Below are 19,932 nucleotides of genomic sequence, written 5' to 3' on the forward strand. Positions count from 1 at the left end.
GGGATGTAAGAGATAATAAAAATTTTTATGATCTCGTACCCCCAACTCCTATACTACTGATTTTTTGAGCTAATATCGTACTTCTGAGCTAATATCGTACCGGTTTGGCGGTCGCTGCTCGTGCTTCGCACTCTGATCGTGCGAGTTCGACTTGTAGGCAAGTCTAATGTTGTACCTGAACACAATTGAAGAGTCCTTCACAAACTGCGTAAACGGATATAATATACCAACTAGTCGGTATAAAGACGTATAGACAAGCTTTGCTTACCTTGCACCTGCGGCTAAAGGACCAAATCGCATCATTTCTGTTGTATTGGCTCTGTAGGCCAATGAAAAGGAGCTGCTTATGACAATGTGAGCTGTTTGTGGCCGTTTGGCAATACGTCTCCAGTTTCCTTAGCTGTAGGCAACGGTTTAAACTACCATTTTGAATGTAGTCTAAAGGACGTCAAGTGAGGTCTGTTCTGGTATCCGGTAGCGTGGCCGAGTGGTCTAAGGCGCTGGTTTTAGGCACCAGTCTCTTCGGAGGCGTGGGTTCGAACCCCACCGCTGCCATTTTTTGGCAATAATTGTAATAGCAAGAAAAGCAACAACAACGAAACAGGGATTGAAATTAGTGGGTGGACACACAGTTTAGTCTGAACCGTCCTTAGTCGTCTGTTTTCTTATCGTACAGGGCAAAAGTCGAGAGAGACTAAGAGGAGTCTTTTTAAGATGTTTAGTGCGTTGCTGCAACTTTCTGTATCAACTCTCACTAACGATATTAATCCTTGAATAATGCCATAAAAAGTATCTCGCTCGAAAGGTACTTGACTTATAAAACGTTACAGTTTATTTAATGACCACAACATTATAAACCTTCATTCCAACAGTACAGAATTTTCATATTTGTAGGCGATATGCATTAACAGGAACGATTAATGTCACTGAATTGTCAGACTATGTGAATAATAAACAAGCAATTATGCCAATACACATACAAGTAAATCCTGCACTGGTCGTAAATCCGCTAGACCAAAGTAAGTCAAGCAATGCATCCTCCTTCAGTTTATTCCCATTGTCTTTCTCTCTCTTGCTACCATCATCACCCTCGCCTGAATCGTCATAACTACTGTAATCACCACTTTCATCACCACTATCATCTCCACTGTCATCTACACTTTCATCTCCACTGTCATCGCCACTGTCATCGCCACTGTCATCATCATTATCATCACCACTGTCATCATCATCGTCGTCGTCATTATTATTGTCATCGTCTTTGTCAAAATTATCGTGGATGTCATCATCATTATCACCAACTTTGTCGCTGCTGTTTTCACCACCTGTGCTACTAACTTGGTTTTGTTTTGTGTTCATTTCGTCGTTACCTGTTTGATAGATAATTTCTTGTAATTAGGTAGGTGTTAAACACGTTAAACCCCTCAACAGTTATTTGAATTCTACTAGTGCTCTAACACAAATACTGCAATTTGATTGGCTGAGGGACGCGTATTCCATCAGCCATTAAAGTGCAGTGGCTGGAGTTCGTCTAGATAATGGCGACGCTTTCTCGTTTCTCCCAAGATTTGGAGGAAGATTTAGAAAAGTTACCGGGTAATTCAATTCTCGAGAAGACTAAAAGAAGGACATTTACCCTTAATATGCGACTTTAGAAAGTCGAAAATGTTGAATGAACTGATGAGCGCTTGTACACAGCTGCAGGTTTCAGCCTTTTCAAATACTATTGTCTGCTTTGACGTTTCTTCCATCTGAGCGGTAATAGTCATTTTAAGAATCAGGTGAAAAGAATAAAACAACTAATCCTAGTTTATAGCCGCAGCTATCACCTGTTTAATCAAATTGAAAGGAAGGCCTGCATTGCATTAACTTTGATCTTATTTTAGCCATTCCAACCAATCAGACCATTTTGTTATAACACCGGCCAGCGATTAGTTCTGTTACTCATTTCGAACGGGGCTGTGAACCATATAAAATTAAACACTTTCAGATTTTCCGATGGAAGGAAATCTAGTAATCTGCAAAGATGCTGGACGCTTCGTCACTTCAGAGGCAACTGTTAAGAACAAATATTTTAAATATCTCGGGCCTTTGGGCGTTTTTTCTCGTTCTTCGTTTTACACAAAGATAAGAAGTGTACAAAAGTACAGTGCCTACACTTGAAACGAGCAGAGGAAGATTAAGTAAGATTGTGTTTTTGATAAACAGGGGAGAGTTCGGAAAGTATGTGCTATCTTTTTATGATTTAGCAGAATATATTTAATTTCACCTTCGCTTGAGACAACGGAATAACACATTTACACATCTCGTTATTGTATCGCATTTAAAAGATAGATGAAACAATAACTTTAAAATTACATTGGAATAGACTGGAAACAAAATTCGATTAAAGCTTACCATCTGGCATTGGTAAAGAAAAACTCCAGTGTGGTATTAATAGAGCCACAAGACAAAAGAGAAGCAAAGTCTTGGAGATCATTTTGATGAATTCAGTGATGTTATCTCTACAAGGTTACTTGGTTTAATGATGTCTTCGTTGTGTACTTCACAATTAAAAGCTTTTACAGACTTGATGGGGTTTTTTCAAGCACTAAAACTCAAGATATTGTAACTATCGTCATGTTAGGATCTACAAGGGCTGTTTTTGAACCTCTTTATTTAGTGAGACGCTGCAATACTGTGGAAGGAAAACACTTCAATAGTAGGCATTGGATGAAAATAGGAAAGTTTCAGTTCATAAGTCAGTTCATCATGTGCTTATAATCTTATAATTAATTCTTGTTTTTTGTGCTGGGGAATCACGTTAATACTTTAAATAATTGCATAGTTGCACTAAATCCATAGATCCTGTTGTTTTTATAAGATTTCTTTACCGCCATAACACCGTTTCTACGGAAACTGGTATTAACTCTGTTTGACAACATATTGCCGGGACATTTTCTTACTGGTTACCATGGGTAACAAGTCTTCCACGCTTTCTCTCTCTCTTAAGAAACATCAATTTAATCGCTGCGAGGATTACATTTCGTTTACACGATTTAAAAATTAAGTCCGAATTGAAGATGTCAGTAGTTTCTTTTTTGTAAGTAATTAATAATCGGGATGACTTTCAGTAGCACGATGCGACAATCTTGAATGTGCGGATATTATGCATCACATAAATAGATCACATCTGATAGTAGGAAAAATAGAAAGACAATGTTTCAGTTTTAGAAACACTGCAAAATCGACACTTTATGATGACGTACGTAGGAAAAAGTATATATATATATATATGTCACCCGTAAAAAAAACTGTTTGTTTTTCTCCACTTGTTACCATGGTCTGATACTTACGAAATGATTGTTTTTCTCCACGCGCCACCAAGGTGATTCAGTTGCTGTTCGATGCATAATTTGTACATGTTAACAGTCCAAATAGCTTAGTTAAGTAATTTTTTTAAAATCACGATGAAGAAAATAAAAGCACCGCTTTCAGTGGCAGCTTGAATTTCTCTAGCACTATGAAACAGTCCGGCCTAAAACAGTGCGACTTCAGCAAGGACTTTAACATTGGTCTGGACTTGAAACCACATCTCCAAAAAGAAATGGTTAATAAATTCGCATGCAAATTCTAAACCCTGCATAACAGCATTCAGTGAATCCAAGAATAAGCACTTCCAAGAATAAGTACATTCATCGTTTTTGGCGAGGACACAAACATTAATCGTTACAAATGTCGCAATATTCCGTATTTCAAAGATGTTCCCGCAAATTACCTCATATATTAATCAGGCGTTGTTTACACCACTTTTAGTAATTTCAGTAATTCTATGGGCAAGTTTAACAATAAAGCTCAACCCCAAGATTTCTATGGACAGATACCATTAATGCTACACAGCCACTTTTAATAAACTATCTATCTCTTTCTAAATATACCAGTGAACTGTTTTAACTCTGATTTAAATAGTCGAAGGAAAATGGGAGAGTGCTTGTCTCCAAGTGCATCTATACCGTTCTGAAAAGTAAAAATTATTGCACGTCAAGAATCTGTATTTTGCTATTTAATTGTGGCCAATGCGGGTCATCTGTCATCCCTTTTCTTAATAAAATCTTGATCTCAAAAGATTGTATCCATGTAATTTGACCGCCATTATGTTAAAACCCCCACCTGCTTCCTCAAAGGATTATTAATTTACTTCCATTTGCTCAGATTTTAAATATGAGCAAAAGCAAAAGAAGCTCATTAACTGAATAATGTAATGACTACATCTTGATTTTATTTGTTTTCTTCACTATTAGTTGATGCCCTGTCTCCAAGAAAACTTATATTATCGCTGTCTGGCATTATTTTTAGCATCAATATTACATTCAAATGATTTATTGCTAGAACTTTCTCTGCGGGGTTCTCAAGATATTGTAACTATGAGTCTATGAGTCAGCTTTTAACCCTTCCCACTATCGTACAAGTTGGGGGGGGGGGGGGGGGGGGTGGAGAGTGGATGGAACCCCTCCCCAGAGTTTTCGTTCTATAAAGGCACAGCAAAATTATTTTGGACCTGAGTAGAAAGCCCGGCGCTTACTCTACAAGATGACATAATTTTTGTTGGCTGCGACGTCATATGATGTCACGTGACGTCCTTAGACCTGCCATGTTGGATCCACCATGTTGGATTTCACCATTTTCTTAGAAGGTCACAAAATAACGGAAATTGATGTAAAATCAAGCCAAAATGCTTATGGAATGTAAGAATAAACAAATCGTCCAATTCTCTTTCAAAAAAACTGGAAAAATTAAAGAAAATTGTTAAAAATGGCGATTTTTGGCCAGACCTGCTTGTAACGTCATGGCAACGTCGAATGGGCACAAGGTTGACATATCAAATTTCCGCAAGGAATGAATGAACAGCTACTGAAAGTTTCAGCATTGTAGAGTAAATACTCTTTTCAAAATTTCGGAAAAACCTTACGGGGGGTGGCATCCACATTTAATGCCCAAGCCAAATTTGAGGCTATTCACTAAACGTTCGAACGTACAACTCAAAGTTTCAAAACTAGGAAATATCACTTGGGGAAATAAATATCACTTGCAAAGATGAAATGTCGTTTGGAGAGGGAATATCACTTGGGGAAATAAATATCACTTGCTAAGATAAAATGTCGTTTGCCTATTGCAGTTAATATCACTTGCTGAAATAAAGTGTTGATCCAACCAAATGTCGTTTACCATTTAAATTTCCTTTTATTGAGCTTCGTTAGAACTTTACCACAATTGGAGACGTAAAAAGCTTCAGCCAACAAAATAGCAAAAATATCAGCTAGATATAAATAAGACATCTAACATCGTTAATACAAGCACGCCAAAAAGCGTTTGTCTAAAGCTAAGATAAAATGTCGTTTGCTTATTGCAGTTCACTTTATTCAAATCAAAACCAAAAAATTAAACCTTCCAGATTACCGAACCAAAAACCTAAAATGGCACATTTAATTGTGAAATAACAATTACATTTATATGTTGAACGCTGTTGGATGTCTTTATCTTGCTATCGTTCATTATCGCTTCACTGTCTTTTTTGTCATAATCATAATCTTTTCCATAACCACAATCGTCTCTTTCATTATCGACATCGATCTCGTCGTCATCTTTGCTTGGGTCTTCACCGCCTTTGCTAACATCGCTATCTTCTCTATCAAAATTGCTTTTGCCAACATCATCTCTCCTTTATTACGAACTTCGTCGTGATAAACATCTTCCTTGTTTTCACCATCCCTCAAGTCATCATCATCATCATCATCATCATCATCATCTATTACTGCGTTTGTCACCAGCATCTTCTGTGCCACTGTCGTTGCCGCCTCAATCATCATTATGGCGTTTGTCAATATTATCTCCCTTATAATCAACCAATTGTTTGTCTTATCAAAGTATTTGTCAGCATTATTATTCTCGTCACTATCGTCGTCGTTGTTGTATTCAGCATGTTTTTTGCTTTCGTCAAAGTCTTCACAATTGTTATAACGTTTGTCACCATGTTTGACTTTTATCGGGACTTAGTCCTCATGATCGTTATCATCACCCGAGTCATCACCCGAGTCATCACCCGAGTCGTCGCCCGAGTCATCGCCCGAGTCATCCCCCGAGTCATCCCCCGAGTCATCGCCCGAATCGTCGCCCGAATCGTCGCCCGAGTCATCGCCCGAATCGTCGCCCGAATCATCGCCCGAGTCATCGCCGGAGTGGTGGTGGTGGTGATGATGGTGGTGATCGTGGTCGTGATCATCGTGGTCGTGATCATCGTGATCGTGATCATGGCCACTGTGGTCGTGATCATCGCCTGAGTCATCGCCCGAGTGGTGGTGGTCATCGTGATCGTGACCATCTTTATGATGATCATCATGGTCGTGATCACCGTGATCGTGGTCATGATCGTGATCATCTGTTGAGGAGAAAGTTAAAGATTCACGTGACAAGTTTTAAAATAACCAAGCATAACGGCAATCAACTTTTTTGGTAACTTTGAAGGTTCAAGTGTTCTTAAACGTGTTCTTAAATGTGGACAAATCGTAATGTAATACAAGGACGATCACTTATCAACCAAGAAGTTTCATCGTTTGCTTTAATAATTAACTTCAAGAGGGACTCACGGCCACCTAAAACAAATTCAATCATCACACGAAAAATTTCTTTTGATCGAACTTGCGCCTTGTGGAGTAACTTCAGTGGAGTGAGGACTGGCCTAAATGAACAATTGGAAAGGTAATCGGAAAACGAGTGTTCGCAATTGTTAAAATATGTAAATTATAATTTAGAATAAGACACATAATGGGTTATTTATGTATTAAAGCTGTCTTAAAACGAATAAGCATCTTAGAGACTTAAAATGATTAAAAACGATGGGAAACGCGAAAAGAGAAAAAAAATGCGCACAAAATTCTAGAATCAAGCTGGATTAAGACTTACCATCTGGCAGGGGAAGACCCCAGAGTGGTGTCAACAGGGCTACAAGACAGAGAAAAAACATTATCTTTAAAGCCATTTTCCTGAGTTCGGTGATGCCGCTTTTGTACTGTTACTTGGCTCAGTGATGTATTCTGTGTGTACCCTGCAATTTATACGTTTACTGTATGCTAAAAGAAGCACTGAAACTTGAGATATTTTCAATTTGATAATACTCGAGAGAATATCAAAACGTATTTTTGGGTCATTCAAGTAGAAAATGCTCAAAAGTGTATAGTTCAAAACAAAACGTCATTAAGCTCTTTAAAGCGTCCTTGAAAGTTTGAAGATCGTCTGGACGATGGAGAGTACCAAACGGAAATTGGTTATTTATTACAAACAGTTGAAGTTATCAAAATATAATTAATCTTTATTAAATATTGTAAGAGGGTCTTAATAGCGAGGCTAAAATTTCAATTCAGTTCATGTTAACAAATTTAACTGAATTTTGGTTATTTCTCAGCTGTCAGTAAAAACGTTTGATCATTTGTCAGTTGTCAATAAGGATTTTAAGGCCAACTTTAAAAAGTTGTCCCATTTATAGTTTTCAGCTCAAATGCAGTCAATCTTCAATGGCTAACACTATACTTACAAGAAAGATACTGTACTCTTCGTCTGCATCAACTTTGTTTCTCTCGTTACCATGGCAACTAGTTGCATGGTTTTTCAGTTTATTATTTAAGGTGGCACTAGTTCAGTTTCCTGTAATCTTGATGATCTTTAGTCACGAAACATCTTTCAAAAGCACTACATATGAGACTGTTATATTAATTGATCTTTAATATGACGCATTTTGTCCTTGACTGGTGTTAACATCGATGTTAACACAGATGACAATATATTTGAAATAACGGAAAACATCATATTTAATCAAGATACTATGGTGAACAGGTTTGTTTATGAATTTATTTCGTTTATGAATACTATAACTTCAGCATTTCTGTTAACTTTCTGTTCCTTAGACTCTAATAAATCAGTATGTCGAAACTTTTAAAGCGACAGAGACTGGCCCAGCTTTAAGAAACAAATAGTATAGTTGTAGTTGCTGCTGTTGTTATTTGCACACTGAGCATCAGGCTTAAATGTACGAAATTATCCTAAATGAAATAAATTGCATTTGAAGCCAGCAAACTTTTTTGTCTGAGTGGGACACAAGAAAACACTTTAGTCTCCATTTGTAACTTTGGTGTTCCAAATAAATAGTTTACGTCTTTGCTAGTAAATATATCGACACTTCATTTCGAAATTTCTGATTTGGTGCTAGCATTGACTATGTTGCAGGTAAAGAATGAGCAGACCTAATGGGGGGATTTTATAGGATTCGCGTTTTTATCGTCAAAACACTGAGATGTTAAAGTCTGGACCACAACATATTTTGTCTTGTTCTAACAGTAAACTTAACTATCGAAACAATACAGAACTTGGAATATAAGTTTTTTAAAATACCATGGCATATTATGACTACCTTTTTTTTTTCTTTTATAATAAGCTTATTTGAACTTAAAACTTAGCAGGCAAATTACCCAAAGATGCCTCTTCACTCTTTGTTTTTGCGTAACACGGGCTAGGTTCAAACATCCTAAATTTTATTGCAAAATTAAGAACTAGCTCCGGCAAATTACTACATATTACTATTGTATTTTTTTATCTAAATAAATTCAACTCGTAACATAATACCGACTGATAGTACTTATAGTATTTTGCTGTTTGTTAAAAATACAAATAGAAGTGGTCGCCTCCAAATAACTCCCCCCAAAATAAATACGAAACGAATTACGAAAAATATGTTGTGCAATCAGTGTCTTAGCTAAAATAACCGTTCATGTCCTGGTGAAACCAATCCTGAAGGTGTTTTTGCTTCTCTGGTGACATTTAATTTCCCTAGTTATTTTTAATTCTTCCTTGGTTGGATTTTGCCAAACCTATGGAAATGGAGAAATATGCGGGATTTGTGTCCCGCCCCGGCTTTGGAGAAATAAGGTTAAAGTTACTTTTACGACTATTTTGGGCCCTTTTTATTGGGGAATCCTCAACGGGTTAATAAAATCGTACAAAGCATTTTCCTTAGTGTTGTTTATTTTATAAATACTAAGTTTTTGAAAATCAAAATCGTTTGACACCCTGACTGCTACATATATGTATAAATTAAAAAAAAAAAATAAAACTTCAGTATTGTTTTATAAAATCAAATCTTTGATGAACACCATATAAGTTACTTTTACACTTTTACGACAGAAAATAAAAACTGTCGGGAAAACTATGCAAAGAAGCTTTTAAAATTTTCTTGTAAAACGAATGTCAAGAAAACTCTGAGATACTTTTAAGTCAAGACGATAATTTATTTTTGCCAATTTGTAACTGTACATGTGTCCCATCGAAACAATATACAGAACTTAAAATATAATTTTTTTTAAAACATCACTTTATATTAAGCTTTAATTTAATATACATTTTTAATTTTGTTTTTTTCTTTTTGCATAACAACAGTCAGTCTATAAACTAAAAGCAAGACATTTTCTGTAGCAAACAGTTGACATTCAGTTACTAGGAATTGATCTACTAACACCTAAAAAGAAATGGCCTTCAAATAGCAGTGAAATTTCTTAGGTGTACAATGTAGTTGAGATTGAATTCATTGGTGAAAGAAAATTAGAAAGTATTCTTGCCATGGCAACAGGTCATATATATCAGTTGTCAAGCTGGGGTTGAATACCAGGGCCGGGTTGTTCAAAGTCCGATTGAGCTAATTCAGGATAAGCGTGAATTTTGATTTCAGTTTTTTAACTTTTCAGTGAGGTTTTTTTCTGTTTATATATTCTGTCTTCAGTTTTGACGTCGACTAATCTCAAACTTTACAAAACACAAGCAATAAAAAACACTTTTATACAAGAGAAATTGAAACCTTGATCAACTTTTAATCCTGGTTTAGTGTTAATCGGCCGGTGGCTTTTTGTTGGATAACTAAACTCCCGTTTGATTTTCTTCTTGCGTGAACGCAGCGAACTTTTGAAGTGTTTCTAAAAAAACATTCTGCTCACGCAATATTATAGCTTCCCAAAATATTTTAAAAGTACCATCCATTTAATATTTGGTCAAGCACTTAACAAAGGTGTCAATATGTTGTGTTTTTGTACTTTTATGGATATTTTAAATTGCGGGGTAGACAACGGAGACATGATTAAAGCCAAGCAGCCTTGCAAAGATATCATTACCAAACCCAAAAAATGGCTTTTATTTTTTTTGTGATTTTTAACGTGAAGTACTGCTCGACGTGACGTTGGCGTTTACCTTTGTAAATTCGGAATGGTAAGTATTAGTCATAACTCAGTCACAGACCTTTCAAAAGTTGTTGGTTTTTGTTTCGTTTTTATTTAATGTTTTTGGCATGATCATGAAGATGGGAGGCATTTTGCAACACTACATTGAGGTGAATGTAGCAGAGATAACAAATCTGAACGTCTTATTATTCAGTTTTTTTTGAATAGACGATGGTAACCTATTTTAACAGCAAAATACAGATACCTATACCCTTTAGGTTTTCTAACCTGTATATTCCGAAAGATAGCTCTAAAAAGAAAGTTAAGATGTTCATTACATTTGTGGGTCTCTATAAGGAATATGAAATGATATATGAAATGATTCTTATAGTTACACAATTTACGACGCAGATTTCAAGACTCGTTCATGCCTTCAACAAATTTTCACTGACCGTGGTTGATTTGCTCCTGTGTGCAAGGCTGTCGACGAATTATATTTTTCACCTTTGTTGATGGTATGCGCATTTTTTGACAGTCGAACAGGCAATTCCAGTTTCCCTCCGATCTATAAACCACGCATGCAGTGCATCGTGTTGGGTATATTTAACGTAACAAACTTCTGGCCCATGTACGGCCATTTATGATCTTCAACTGATATGTATGAGGTGCGAAGACTTTTCCTTTCGAGAATCTAACTGCTTTATCTGCCAAACGAGCTTCTGAATAAGAGTCACGGTACGCTAAATGTTGGAATTGTTATGCTGAATACAAATACCACGATGCACGTCAGATACGTAAGAGAAGATTTTTTTTAAATTGTTGTCTAGTTTAGCGAAACGTTTCGGGAATGACCCCTTTATCAGTCGCAAAGCCGGTTCAAAAGCCAGATACGTTGCAGGGCAGGAATTAGGCAATTGTGACCGTCTATCATAAGCGAATTGCAGATTTGACATTTTTGGGAGAAAAAACAAACACTACAAACAAGCGTTTAAAACTGACACGTAAATTGTGCGAAATAGGCATTTCTCAGAGATAAATTTGCTAAATTTCGTTCCGTACATTAGTTAGTTAGTTCTCTTCGCGCCATGAGGCGCATAAGGCTGTAACTGTCTCTCGCCAACTAGCCCTGTCTTGCGCTGCGCCCCTGTCTTCCGACCAGCTGGACCATCTCTTTTCGTCCTGTCGTCCTGCCTTCCAAAAAAATCAAAGAAAAATTGGACACAAAATTTGCTAGAAGACATGCACTTTTACAATGTGTTTCTATCTGCTGATAAAAAGACATCACGTACAACATTAGGTAAAAATGTCAGTATGGCAGCGGTGGGATTCGAACCCACGCCCCCGAAGAGACTGGTGCCTAAAACCAGCGCCTTAGACCACTCGGCCACGCTACCAGACATTCGGTTTAAAAGGTTAGTCATATTAAAAAAGTGAAAATAGACAAACAATAAAACAAAAAAAAAATAAACAATAAGAAATGCGACAACTACAGGTGACTAAATAGCACTTGAATGCAAGTGCTTGATTGTTTGAAACGCTGCCGGCAGGATTGAAATAAGGGGCGCTTTCCATTCGACCAAAAATTCTGGTTTGAGTTTCCGGAAAATTCCAGTGGCAAATGGAACAGTATTTTCCAACTTTTCCGGTTGACTGCACGGAAGGCAAAACAAAATTTGCATATGGTCAGGTAGTGCGTCTAATATGGAAATTTCTACGGTGCATTAAAATAATGCACTGTGGCCGGTTTCCTGCAAATATAACTCGATATTTTTGTAAATAAAAAGCATTCCGAGCACTGAATATAAACGCCATGAATACCATCGTGGCGACAAATACAGGGACCTTTCAAAAGGCACACTACAAGCAACGAAAACGTCCCCAACCCAAAAAGTTTAATGAGCAAAACAATGGCGTAGCCTGCACGCGCGTTATAAATATTTGTACATTTCAGTTTGCTGCCGCCTCCAAAACAACAACGAAAAACAACCGAGTTCACCTACATTTTTTTTTTGGAGTTTCAAGAATGCTTCCTTAACACATGTAGCTGCTTTCAGCTGCACAAATCGCTAAATTTTCTGCCGAAGGAACTTAGGCTGAGTGTAAAATGGTAGCTTTTTCCAAAATTTCCGGAAAAGAGGACAACCTCGCAAGGTAGACCCAAATTTTCGAAAACAATTTCCGGGAATTTTTAGTTCCATTTGATTTTGCTTCTGGAATTTCCGGGGTTTTCGGTTGAATGGTTCGCATTTCGGAAAGTCACCACTTTCCGAATTTTCTGGAAACTTTCCCAAGAAATTTCTGTACCATTTGTCCTTGTTCCGAAATTTCCGGAAGTTTTGGTCCAATGGAAAGCGCCCAAGAGCTCCAAAGTTTCGAAGCTTAATAAATTAGCGTAAATAAATTTTTCTTACTTTTTTTTTTTTTGTTTCCAGTGTGGTAGCGTGGCCGAGTGGTCTAAGGCGCTGGTTTAAGCCACCAGTCTTTTCGGAGGCGTGGGTTCGAATCCCACCGCTGCCAGATTTTACTTTTATTAGTTTTAAAAAAATGTTGGTCACAAAAGGTTTTTTTTTTTAAAAAAAAAACAATATCTTGCGATTCAATAGCCTACGAACAGACTCCCGAGTAGGGTTACGCGAGCGAAGCGAGCGGCGAACGCGAGCGAAACGAGTGGAAGAGGGGGAGTCCGGGGAGTCAGGCCCCGCTCTTCCGCTCGCTTCGCTCGCGTAGCCCCACTGGTCCCACTGGCCCCGCTCTTCCGCTCTCTTCGCTCGCGTAACCCCACTCGGGAGCCTGTTCACAGGCTAGCGATTCAACGTCTATATAGCTATAAATTCTGAGGTAGATGATATAGACGACATCATTTAGCCCATAAGCCTTGAGATATAGGTGCAGAGAGTGGCCTCCACATTTTGTTCCTTTATTTCTGTGGCTCTGCCGTTGAGATACTATATGACATCTTTGCAGTCGTGGAATTAAGACTTGATTGTACAAGTAAGTTACTGGGGATGTTTGCGTCTATATTTCTCACTGTATTTTGAATAAAAAAAATCAACGTAAATTTATCGTAAAGTAGGCGGTATTTTGTTGGAATTCTGGCACAGCGCTGAAGTGAATATAATGTAGCACAGATCAATATTTCGTTGTTAGCCCGAATTTTTATGGATATCTATTACATCTTTTATAACTGGAGACTGATAACACATTCAACAACAGACTGTTGAAGCTGTGATTGTTTTTCGTCGAAACTGTGCTATAATACCTTTAACTTCTTGGGCTTCTTGACTTGGTCGTTGAGCCCAAGAAACTTGATTACACTTTTTTTGAATAAACTGAAAAATAATTTGTGTTCTTCTTCGATTTTTATCCTGGCCTGGCGTATATCTTTCTATGAGCTTTTCCTCTCCAGCGTAATGAATAGTTTTTATAACTTTTAATGTAGCCATCACAACTCAGTTAAGGAGTGAAATTTGCTTAATTTTGTCCTGTACATTAGCCTCCCAAAAATATCAAAAAAAAATTGAACGCAAAATTTGCTATAGCTTGTAGTCTGTTGATAAAAAGACATCACGAGCAACATTAGGTAAAATGTCAGTATGGCAGCGGTGGGATTCGAACCCACGCCTCCGAAGAGACTGGTGCCTAAAACCAGCGCCTTAGACCACTCGGCCACGCTACCGGACATTGTACCTAAATGGTTAGTTGTATATTAAGAAAAGTGACGTTGCAGAAGCGAGTGTTGGGAAGTTAAATTATTGATACGAGTATTCTTTTGTTGTGTCTTGAATATTAATTTTACGCCATTGGTGACCCAGCCAACACCGGAAATGTGCCAAAAATAATTCACCGACTTGTTATTTATTTACTTGCTAATGACTAGTGTGTACATGAAAAAGCGAAAAAGGGGCCTGAAGAAATGTAAAAAAAACCACAGAGTTGTAAAAAGCCAGAGTTGCTTATTTATTTCTAACACTAATGGTGCACACTAAACGTGAAGACAAGCAAAACAAATACTTGTATAGGCTAGGTGATAAACAATAAACAGATTATCAATAAAAAAATAATAAATATACAATGAGAAATACGACAACTGTGGGTGATGTAGCTATTTGTTTTGGTACAACAATTATTAAGTAAGAAAACTTAATGCAAGTGCTTGTTGGTTTCAAACGCTGCCGCCAAACGGGATTAAAATAAGAGCTTCAAAAACTAACTTTCAAATATGGTAGCGTGGCCGAGTGGTCTAAGGCGCTGGTTTAAGGCACCAGTCTCTTCGGAGGCGTGGGTTCGAATCCCACCGCTGCCAGACATTCCTTTTATAAGTTTTAAATATTTTTCGGTCACAAAGAGTATCTCTAAGAAAAAAAAAATCAATATCTTGAGTTTCAACGTCTTTATAATAATAAATTCTGAGGTAGATTATATAGACAAGATCAATTAGCCCATAAGCCTTGCTGCAGAAAGGGGCCTCCAAATTTTGTTATTTTATTTTTGTGGCTCTGCCATTGAGATCCTATCTGGCATCTTTGTAGATGTGGAATCAAACGTAAAATTCGCTCGGCTGTTTGCATCTATACTTCTTATTTTGAAAAAATGAAAGTCCTTATTTCTTAGCGCTTGAATTTATGTTCGACATAGTCGTTAAGTAGGCGGTATTTTTTGGGAAGTCTGGCACAGCGGTAAAGTGAATATAATGTAGAACGGAAAAATATGTGGTTGTAGGCCCGTATTATTATTATTGATATCTATCACATTTTTTCTAGCTGGAGACTGCTTTTACAGCCTAACATTTTCAAGTTAAAATTCATTTTGAGCCTTTCCATCCATGGCCAGAAACACTCGTTGAGAGTGGATGGTAATTTATAACAAACCTAGGCCAAACTTGTTCAAGTTTGTCGTTCATAGTCTGTCTTATTCTTCATCAGTCGAAACCACCCTTGTTTATTTTTTGGGTTTTCGTTTCTCCTTTGGTGTTTTCTCATGACATTTTCATGACATTTTGTGTAAACAAATGATCTTAGCACGCCCATTAAGGGGAGAATTTATAGGCGAAAAAAGCCTCGTTAAGAAAATCATCCTCTTTTGTTTGATCGACGCTTTTTCTTGCTTGGAAAAGTAATGAGCTCTATGTAGAAAAATCGCGAGTAACTTGCAGTTGCTCTTAAAGGTGGATAAAATGCCCCCTTTTGGGAAAAGGACGGAACTTAGACATAGTCAAATTGAGAGCAGAGTTTTTAATGTTGTTTATCCACATTTAGGAGTATTATATATAAATGATCTGCATGTTAAACAAAGAAGTAAAACACAGCTTTCAAAAAGTATCTCATTTATTGAAACTTTTTTTCATTCCTTAAAGTTTATATTTCTTCGGTAGCAATTTGTTATGATGCCTTAAAAAACTTTTTTTATTTTTTTTTCTTTTTTTTTTTCCTCATTCTCCCTATATCTTATCCCTTTTTTTTTGTGAAATATTTTTATTTTTTTTTTTTTTCTTTTTTTTTTTTTTTTTGTGTTTGTTTAATTATTTTAAGTCCAACCCCCCCCCTTCCCCCCCAATCAGCACGTGTCACCAAGAAGAAAGCGACAGTCACACCATGGTTTGAGCCTGATTAAAATATAACAAATCCTACTCGCTTGTCTTCTTAAATACGAATCATGCTTATCTGGAAAACCATACATTCTAAAGTATCTTTAAATGTATACCGCATAAAAAAGCCAGATAACAAGTTTTATTTTAAAGCCTTAATTACACACATTAGCCATAAAAAATAATAAAATAATGCCGTTGACCTAATAGATAACGTCCAGTAACAAGCAGATAAAAACGCTCACACAAACACAAGCAAATCCTCCAATATATGTGTACCCGCCAGACGTAAGGAAATCGTGGCTTTCTGCACCTCGCGTTTTTCCTCTTTTACAGCCTTTTATTTCCTTTTTCCTGTCTCGGAAGCTGCCTTCTTTTCTGTCAGAATAACTCTTTTTGTCAACATCTACATCATCTTCTTCTTCTTTTCTGTCAGAATAACTCTTTTTATCATCATCGTCATCATCATCATCATCATCATCATCGTTTTTGTCATGGCTTTCATTGTCATCGTCATTATCACTGTCACCGTCGAAATCGCCTGAGCAACTGTCTGAGTCATCTCCCGATGCATTGTCTATATCATCGCCGGAGTCGTCACCCGAGCCAGCATCACCCTCCTTGTCTTTGTCTTTGTCGTCGTCTTTGTCATCGTCTTTGTCGTCGTCTTTGTCGTCGTCTTTGTCATCGTCTTTGTCATCGTCTTTGTCTCGTCTTTGTGTCCTCGTCTTTGTCATCGTCTTTGTCGTCGTCTTTGTCATCGTCTTTGTCATTGTCTTTGTCATCACCCGAGTCATCGCCTGAGTCATCACCCAAGTCATCACTCGAGCCATCAACCGAATCATCACCCGAGTCATCACCCGAGTCATCGCCCGAGTCATCGCCTGAATCGTCCCCTGAGTCATCACCCGAGTCATCGCCCGAGTCATCGCCTAAATCGTCGCCTGAGTCATCACCCGAGTCATCGACCGAGTCATCGCCTGAGTCATCGCCCGAGTCATCGCCTGAATCGTCGCCTGAGTCATCACCTGAGTCATCGCCCGAGTCATCGCCTGAATCGTCGCCTGAGTCATCACCCGAGTCATCGCCCGATTCATCGCCTGAATCGTCGCCTGAGTCATCACCCGAGTCATCGCCTGAGTCATCGCCTGAGTCATCGCCCGAGTCATCGCCTGAATCGTCGCCTGAGTCATCACCTGAGCCATCGCCTGAGTCATCGCCTGAGTCATCACCCGAGCCATCGCCCGAGTCATCACCCGAGCCATCGCCCGAGTCATCGCCTGAATCGTCGCCTGAGTCATCACCTGAGCCATCGCCTGAGTCATCACCCGAGTCATCGCCCGAGTATCACCTGAGCCATCGCCTGAGTCATCACCCGAGCCATCGCCCGAGTCATCGCCTGAGTCATCACCCGAGTCATCACCCGAGTCATCACCTGAGTCATCACCCGAGTCATCGCCGGAGTCATCACCCGAGTCATCACCCGAGTCATCGCCGGAGTCATCACCCGAGTAATCGCCCGAGTCATCACCCGAGTCATCAACTGAGTCATCACCCGAGTCATCGCCGGAGTCATCACCCGAGTCATCACCGGAGCCATCACCGGAGTCATCGCCTGAGTCATCGCCTGAGTCATCACCCGAGTCATCGCCGGAGTCATCACCCGAGTCATCTTCACTGTTCCTGTCATCATCTTTATTATCAGCTTTGTCATTGTCTTTGTCGTCTTCTTTTTCATGCTCTATGTGATCGTCTTCTTTCTTTTCGTCTTTTTCTGTTGAGTGAATATTTCGTAACAACTTTAATTTAAATAAATGTGCCTAAGGCAATTCGCGTGGTTGGATTAGTCCCATATCTATGATCCATAACAAGACCAGCGAGGAGTGGAAAAATTGCAATTGGATCCTTTCATTGTTTAACTAGTTTCTCGCGATTTGACCATTTTAAGGCAACATTTCTGATTGATTGCCTTAGTTATCAATTATAATTAAAAGACAATTGTAATTATTGTTTAAAAAATTTAACCCTTTTTTATTGTAATTTTTACAAATTGTACGTAATTTGGTCTTACGACTGCAATGTATAATATTTTAATTAACAAGTTTATCTATCTATCTTTTATAGTTACGGAAATCTTAATATAATTATGTAGGCACTGCGCGCATATCAAGTTGAAGGTACATGAGCTACGTTTTTTCGATCAAAGAAGAATAGCATAACTCTGTATACCATGTTAAGAACCAAATAAGCTGACTAAACAAAAAGCACAGAATTAGATCGAAAGGAACAATAACATCACGAATGACTAGTAAACTTGTATAGCCGGTATTAAATTCTACTAAACGAATACTGCACTAAACAAAATTGACTGGTCTCCGATTCGTTTCAGTTTTGAAACCTCATCAATATAACAATGAAAGTAAGTATTGGGTTGATTAGCTTGTTTATGGAGCAAATACTTAAATATCTCACCAGTTTTCAAGTATTCCTCTATAATAGCGTCAACACTAGTGTCATGGACGTCTTTAAATCCATCGTCAATCAATGCGCCTTTGGAAGGATTTTCATCACCTTTATTTACTTCTGTAAAGGAAAATTTTATTATGCTACATGGGATTTCTTCTGAGATTACTTCGTAAGTAAATACAAATTGTTGAACTCCATCAACAAGGCTTAATCCTTTGTTTCTGCAATCATGATCACGCAGTTACCTTTATTCATTCGTGAGCTCTTTAACCGTTTGAAAACATATCACTTTCCTACCTTCCAAGGTAAATGTAAAAAAAAGTCGAAAAGAAATAGAAAATAAAAACCTCAGGAAGTAACGATATATTGTAAGCGTCTGTGAAATCAAATTTGGCAGCTCTAATTCAGTACACGGAGAAACGAATAACACTGCTCACGTTGACAATTATGGAAGGAATAATTTTAAATTAAAATGGAGTTGTAACACGGTTAGTAAACGAAATGGTCAATAGATAAGTTTAAGTTATAATGATGCCTTACCATCTGGCTTTGACAAAGGAAAACTCCAAAGCGGTATCAACATAGCCACAAGACAAAGTAGAAAGAACGTCTTTGCAGCCATTTTTTAGTTCGGTGATGCAGTCTCAGAAGGCTAGATCGCTGTAATGAAGTTTCCGTCCTTCACGTCGTAATTTATATAGTTTCCTTGAGTAGGCCTAACTAATTATAGAAACAAAGAAATTCAAGATATTGTTCGGTTTGGTCTGAGTACTTGGGCGAATCTAAAGTGTTCTTTTGGAAAGAGATGAGAAGCTTTAATATTATCGAGAGTATTTACTGTAATTTTAGAAACATTTAAATGGCAAACTCCAAACGAGTAAATTTCTGCCTCAAATTCATTTAAATTTCTACCATTTGTAGCAAAGCAGATTTTTTTACACTTGACTACTTGCATCAAATCAAGGACATCTTGATTTTAAGGATTGTATTCGCTGAATACTTCCATCCTTCGTCCCTAACCCGTTTCCAAGGAGACTGTAAACAGTTTGGTTGGACTTCATAGTTAACATTGCTGAGAAAATCCCAGTTAGTTGTTATGGTGATTCCTCTCAGTTTACAAACTGAACTATAACCTGAAGATGGCTTTAGTTTAGTTGTTAAGTTAAAAAAAACTAGCTTTCAGTTATGTGGCTTCAAGTTGGCATCTATAGTAAGGAAAAAAATTAATAGTCTAGCTGTGTATGTGTATTGCACTTTGATCTTTTTGTTTCACTTGTTGTAAAACAATACTTGTTAGCAATCAGTGTTACGTGTTTCTGTAACAGAAAAGTCATTTCTGAAAACTTGAAAATTGGTGTCAAGTTTCTTAAAACGCTGATGGTGGCACTTAAATATAAATGAAATATTTTGCTATTCTAAGAAGTTTCAGTATTTTGGGTTAAATGGCTGCAAAGTTATGACTCATTCAAATTTAAGAGATTTGTATGGAAAAAGTCACCCTGGCCAGCCTAGTCTCGTTTTCATGTTTTTGGCAATATAAATGTCCTTGTAACTTCCAATTAGATAAAAGTATAGCCTTTAAAATTTATACACTAATTTACTTTGACTTTATCTTTAAGTTAGAGTAATTTAAATTTGTTGACAAATGAT

At 37.6% G+C, this 19,932-nt stretch overlaps 1 protein-coding gene and 5 non-coding genes across 6 annotated transcripts; 3 read left to right on the forward strand and 3 right to left on the reverse strand.

Moving 5' to 3' along the window:
- Positions 1-473: 473 nt before the first annotated feature.
- On the forward strand, positions 474-555 carry Trnal-uag (transfer RNA leucine (anticodon UAG)). Its single transcript has one exon. It is a non-coding gene; the product is annotated as a tRNA-Leu (tRNA).
- A 270-nt stretch (positions 556-825) lies between these two features.
- Positions 826-2,572, reverse strand: LOC144657195 (uncharacterized). Its single transcript, XM_078517510.1, has 2 exons — positions 2,398-2,572; positions 826-1,370 (listed from the first exon to the last, which is right to left on the reverse strand). Exons 1-2 carry the CDS (start codon positions 2,477-2,479, stop codon positions 940-942), a joined length of 513 nt encoding a protein of 170 aa, XP_078373636.1. The 5' UTR covers positions 2,480-2,572; the 3' UTR covers positions 826-939.
- An 8,972-nt stretch (positions 2,573-11,544) lies between these two features.
- On the reverse strand, positions 11,545-11,626 carry Trnal-uag (transfer RNA leucine (anticodon UAG)). The gene has a single exon. It is a non-coding gene; the product is annotated as a tRNA-Leu (tRNA).
- Positions 11,627-12,667: 1,041 nt separating this feature from the next.
- On the forward strand, positions 12,668-12,749 carry Trnal-aag (transfer RNA leucine (anticodon AAG)). The gene has a single exon. It is a non-coding gene; the product is annotated as a tRNA-Leu (tRNA).
- Positions 12,750-13,826: 1,077 nt separating this feature from the next.
- Trnal-uag (transfer RNA leucine (anticodon UAG)) lies at positions 13,827-13,908 on the reverse strand. Its single transcript has one exon. It is a non-coding gene; the product is annotated as a tRNA-Leu (tRNA).
- A 545-nt stretch (positions 13,909-14,453) lies between these two features.
- On the forward strand, positions 14,454-14,535 carry Trnal-aag (transfer RNA leucine (anticodon AAG)). Its single transcript has one exon. It is a non-coding gene; the product is annotated as a tRNA-Leu (tRNA).
- The last annotated feature ends 5,397 nt before the right edge of the window (positions 14,536-19,932 follow it).

This window comes from Oculina patagonica, chromosome 6 (genome assembly GCF_052425735.1).
Source record: "Oculina patagonica isolate OP01 chromosome 6, crgOcupat, whole genome shotgun sequence".
Classification (NCBI taxonomy): domain Eukaryota; kingdom Metazoa; phylum Cnidaria; class Anthozoa; order Scleractinia; family Oculinidae; genus Oculina; species Oculina patagonica.

Excerpts from the sequence above, each read along its gene's own strand:
- LOC144657195 (XM_078517510.1), bottom strand. The coding sequence starts at position 2,479 with ATGATCTCCAAGACTTTGCTTCTCTTTTGTCTTGTGGCTCTATTAATA. Across the intron at positions 1,371-2,397 it reads TTCTTTACCAATGCCAGATG|GTAACGACGAAATGAACACA; the intron begins GTAAGCTTTAAT and ends TCTATCAAACAG.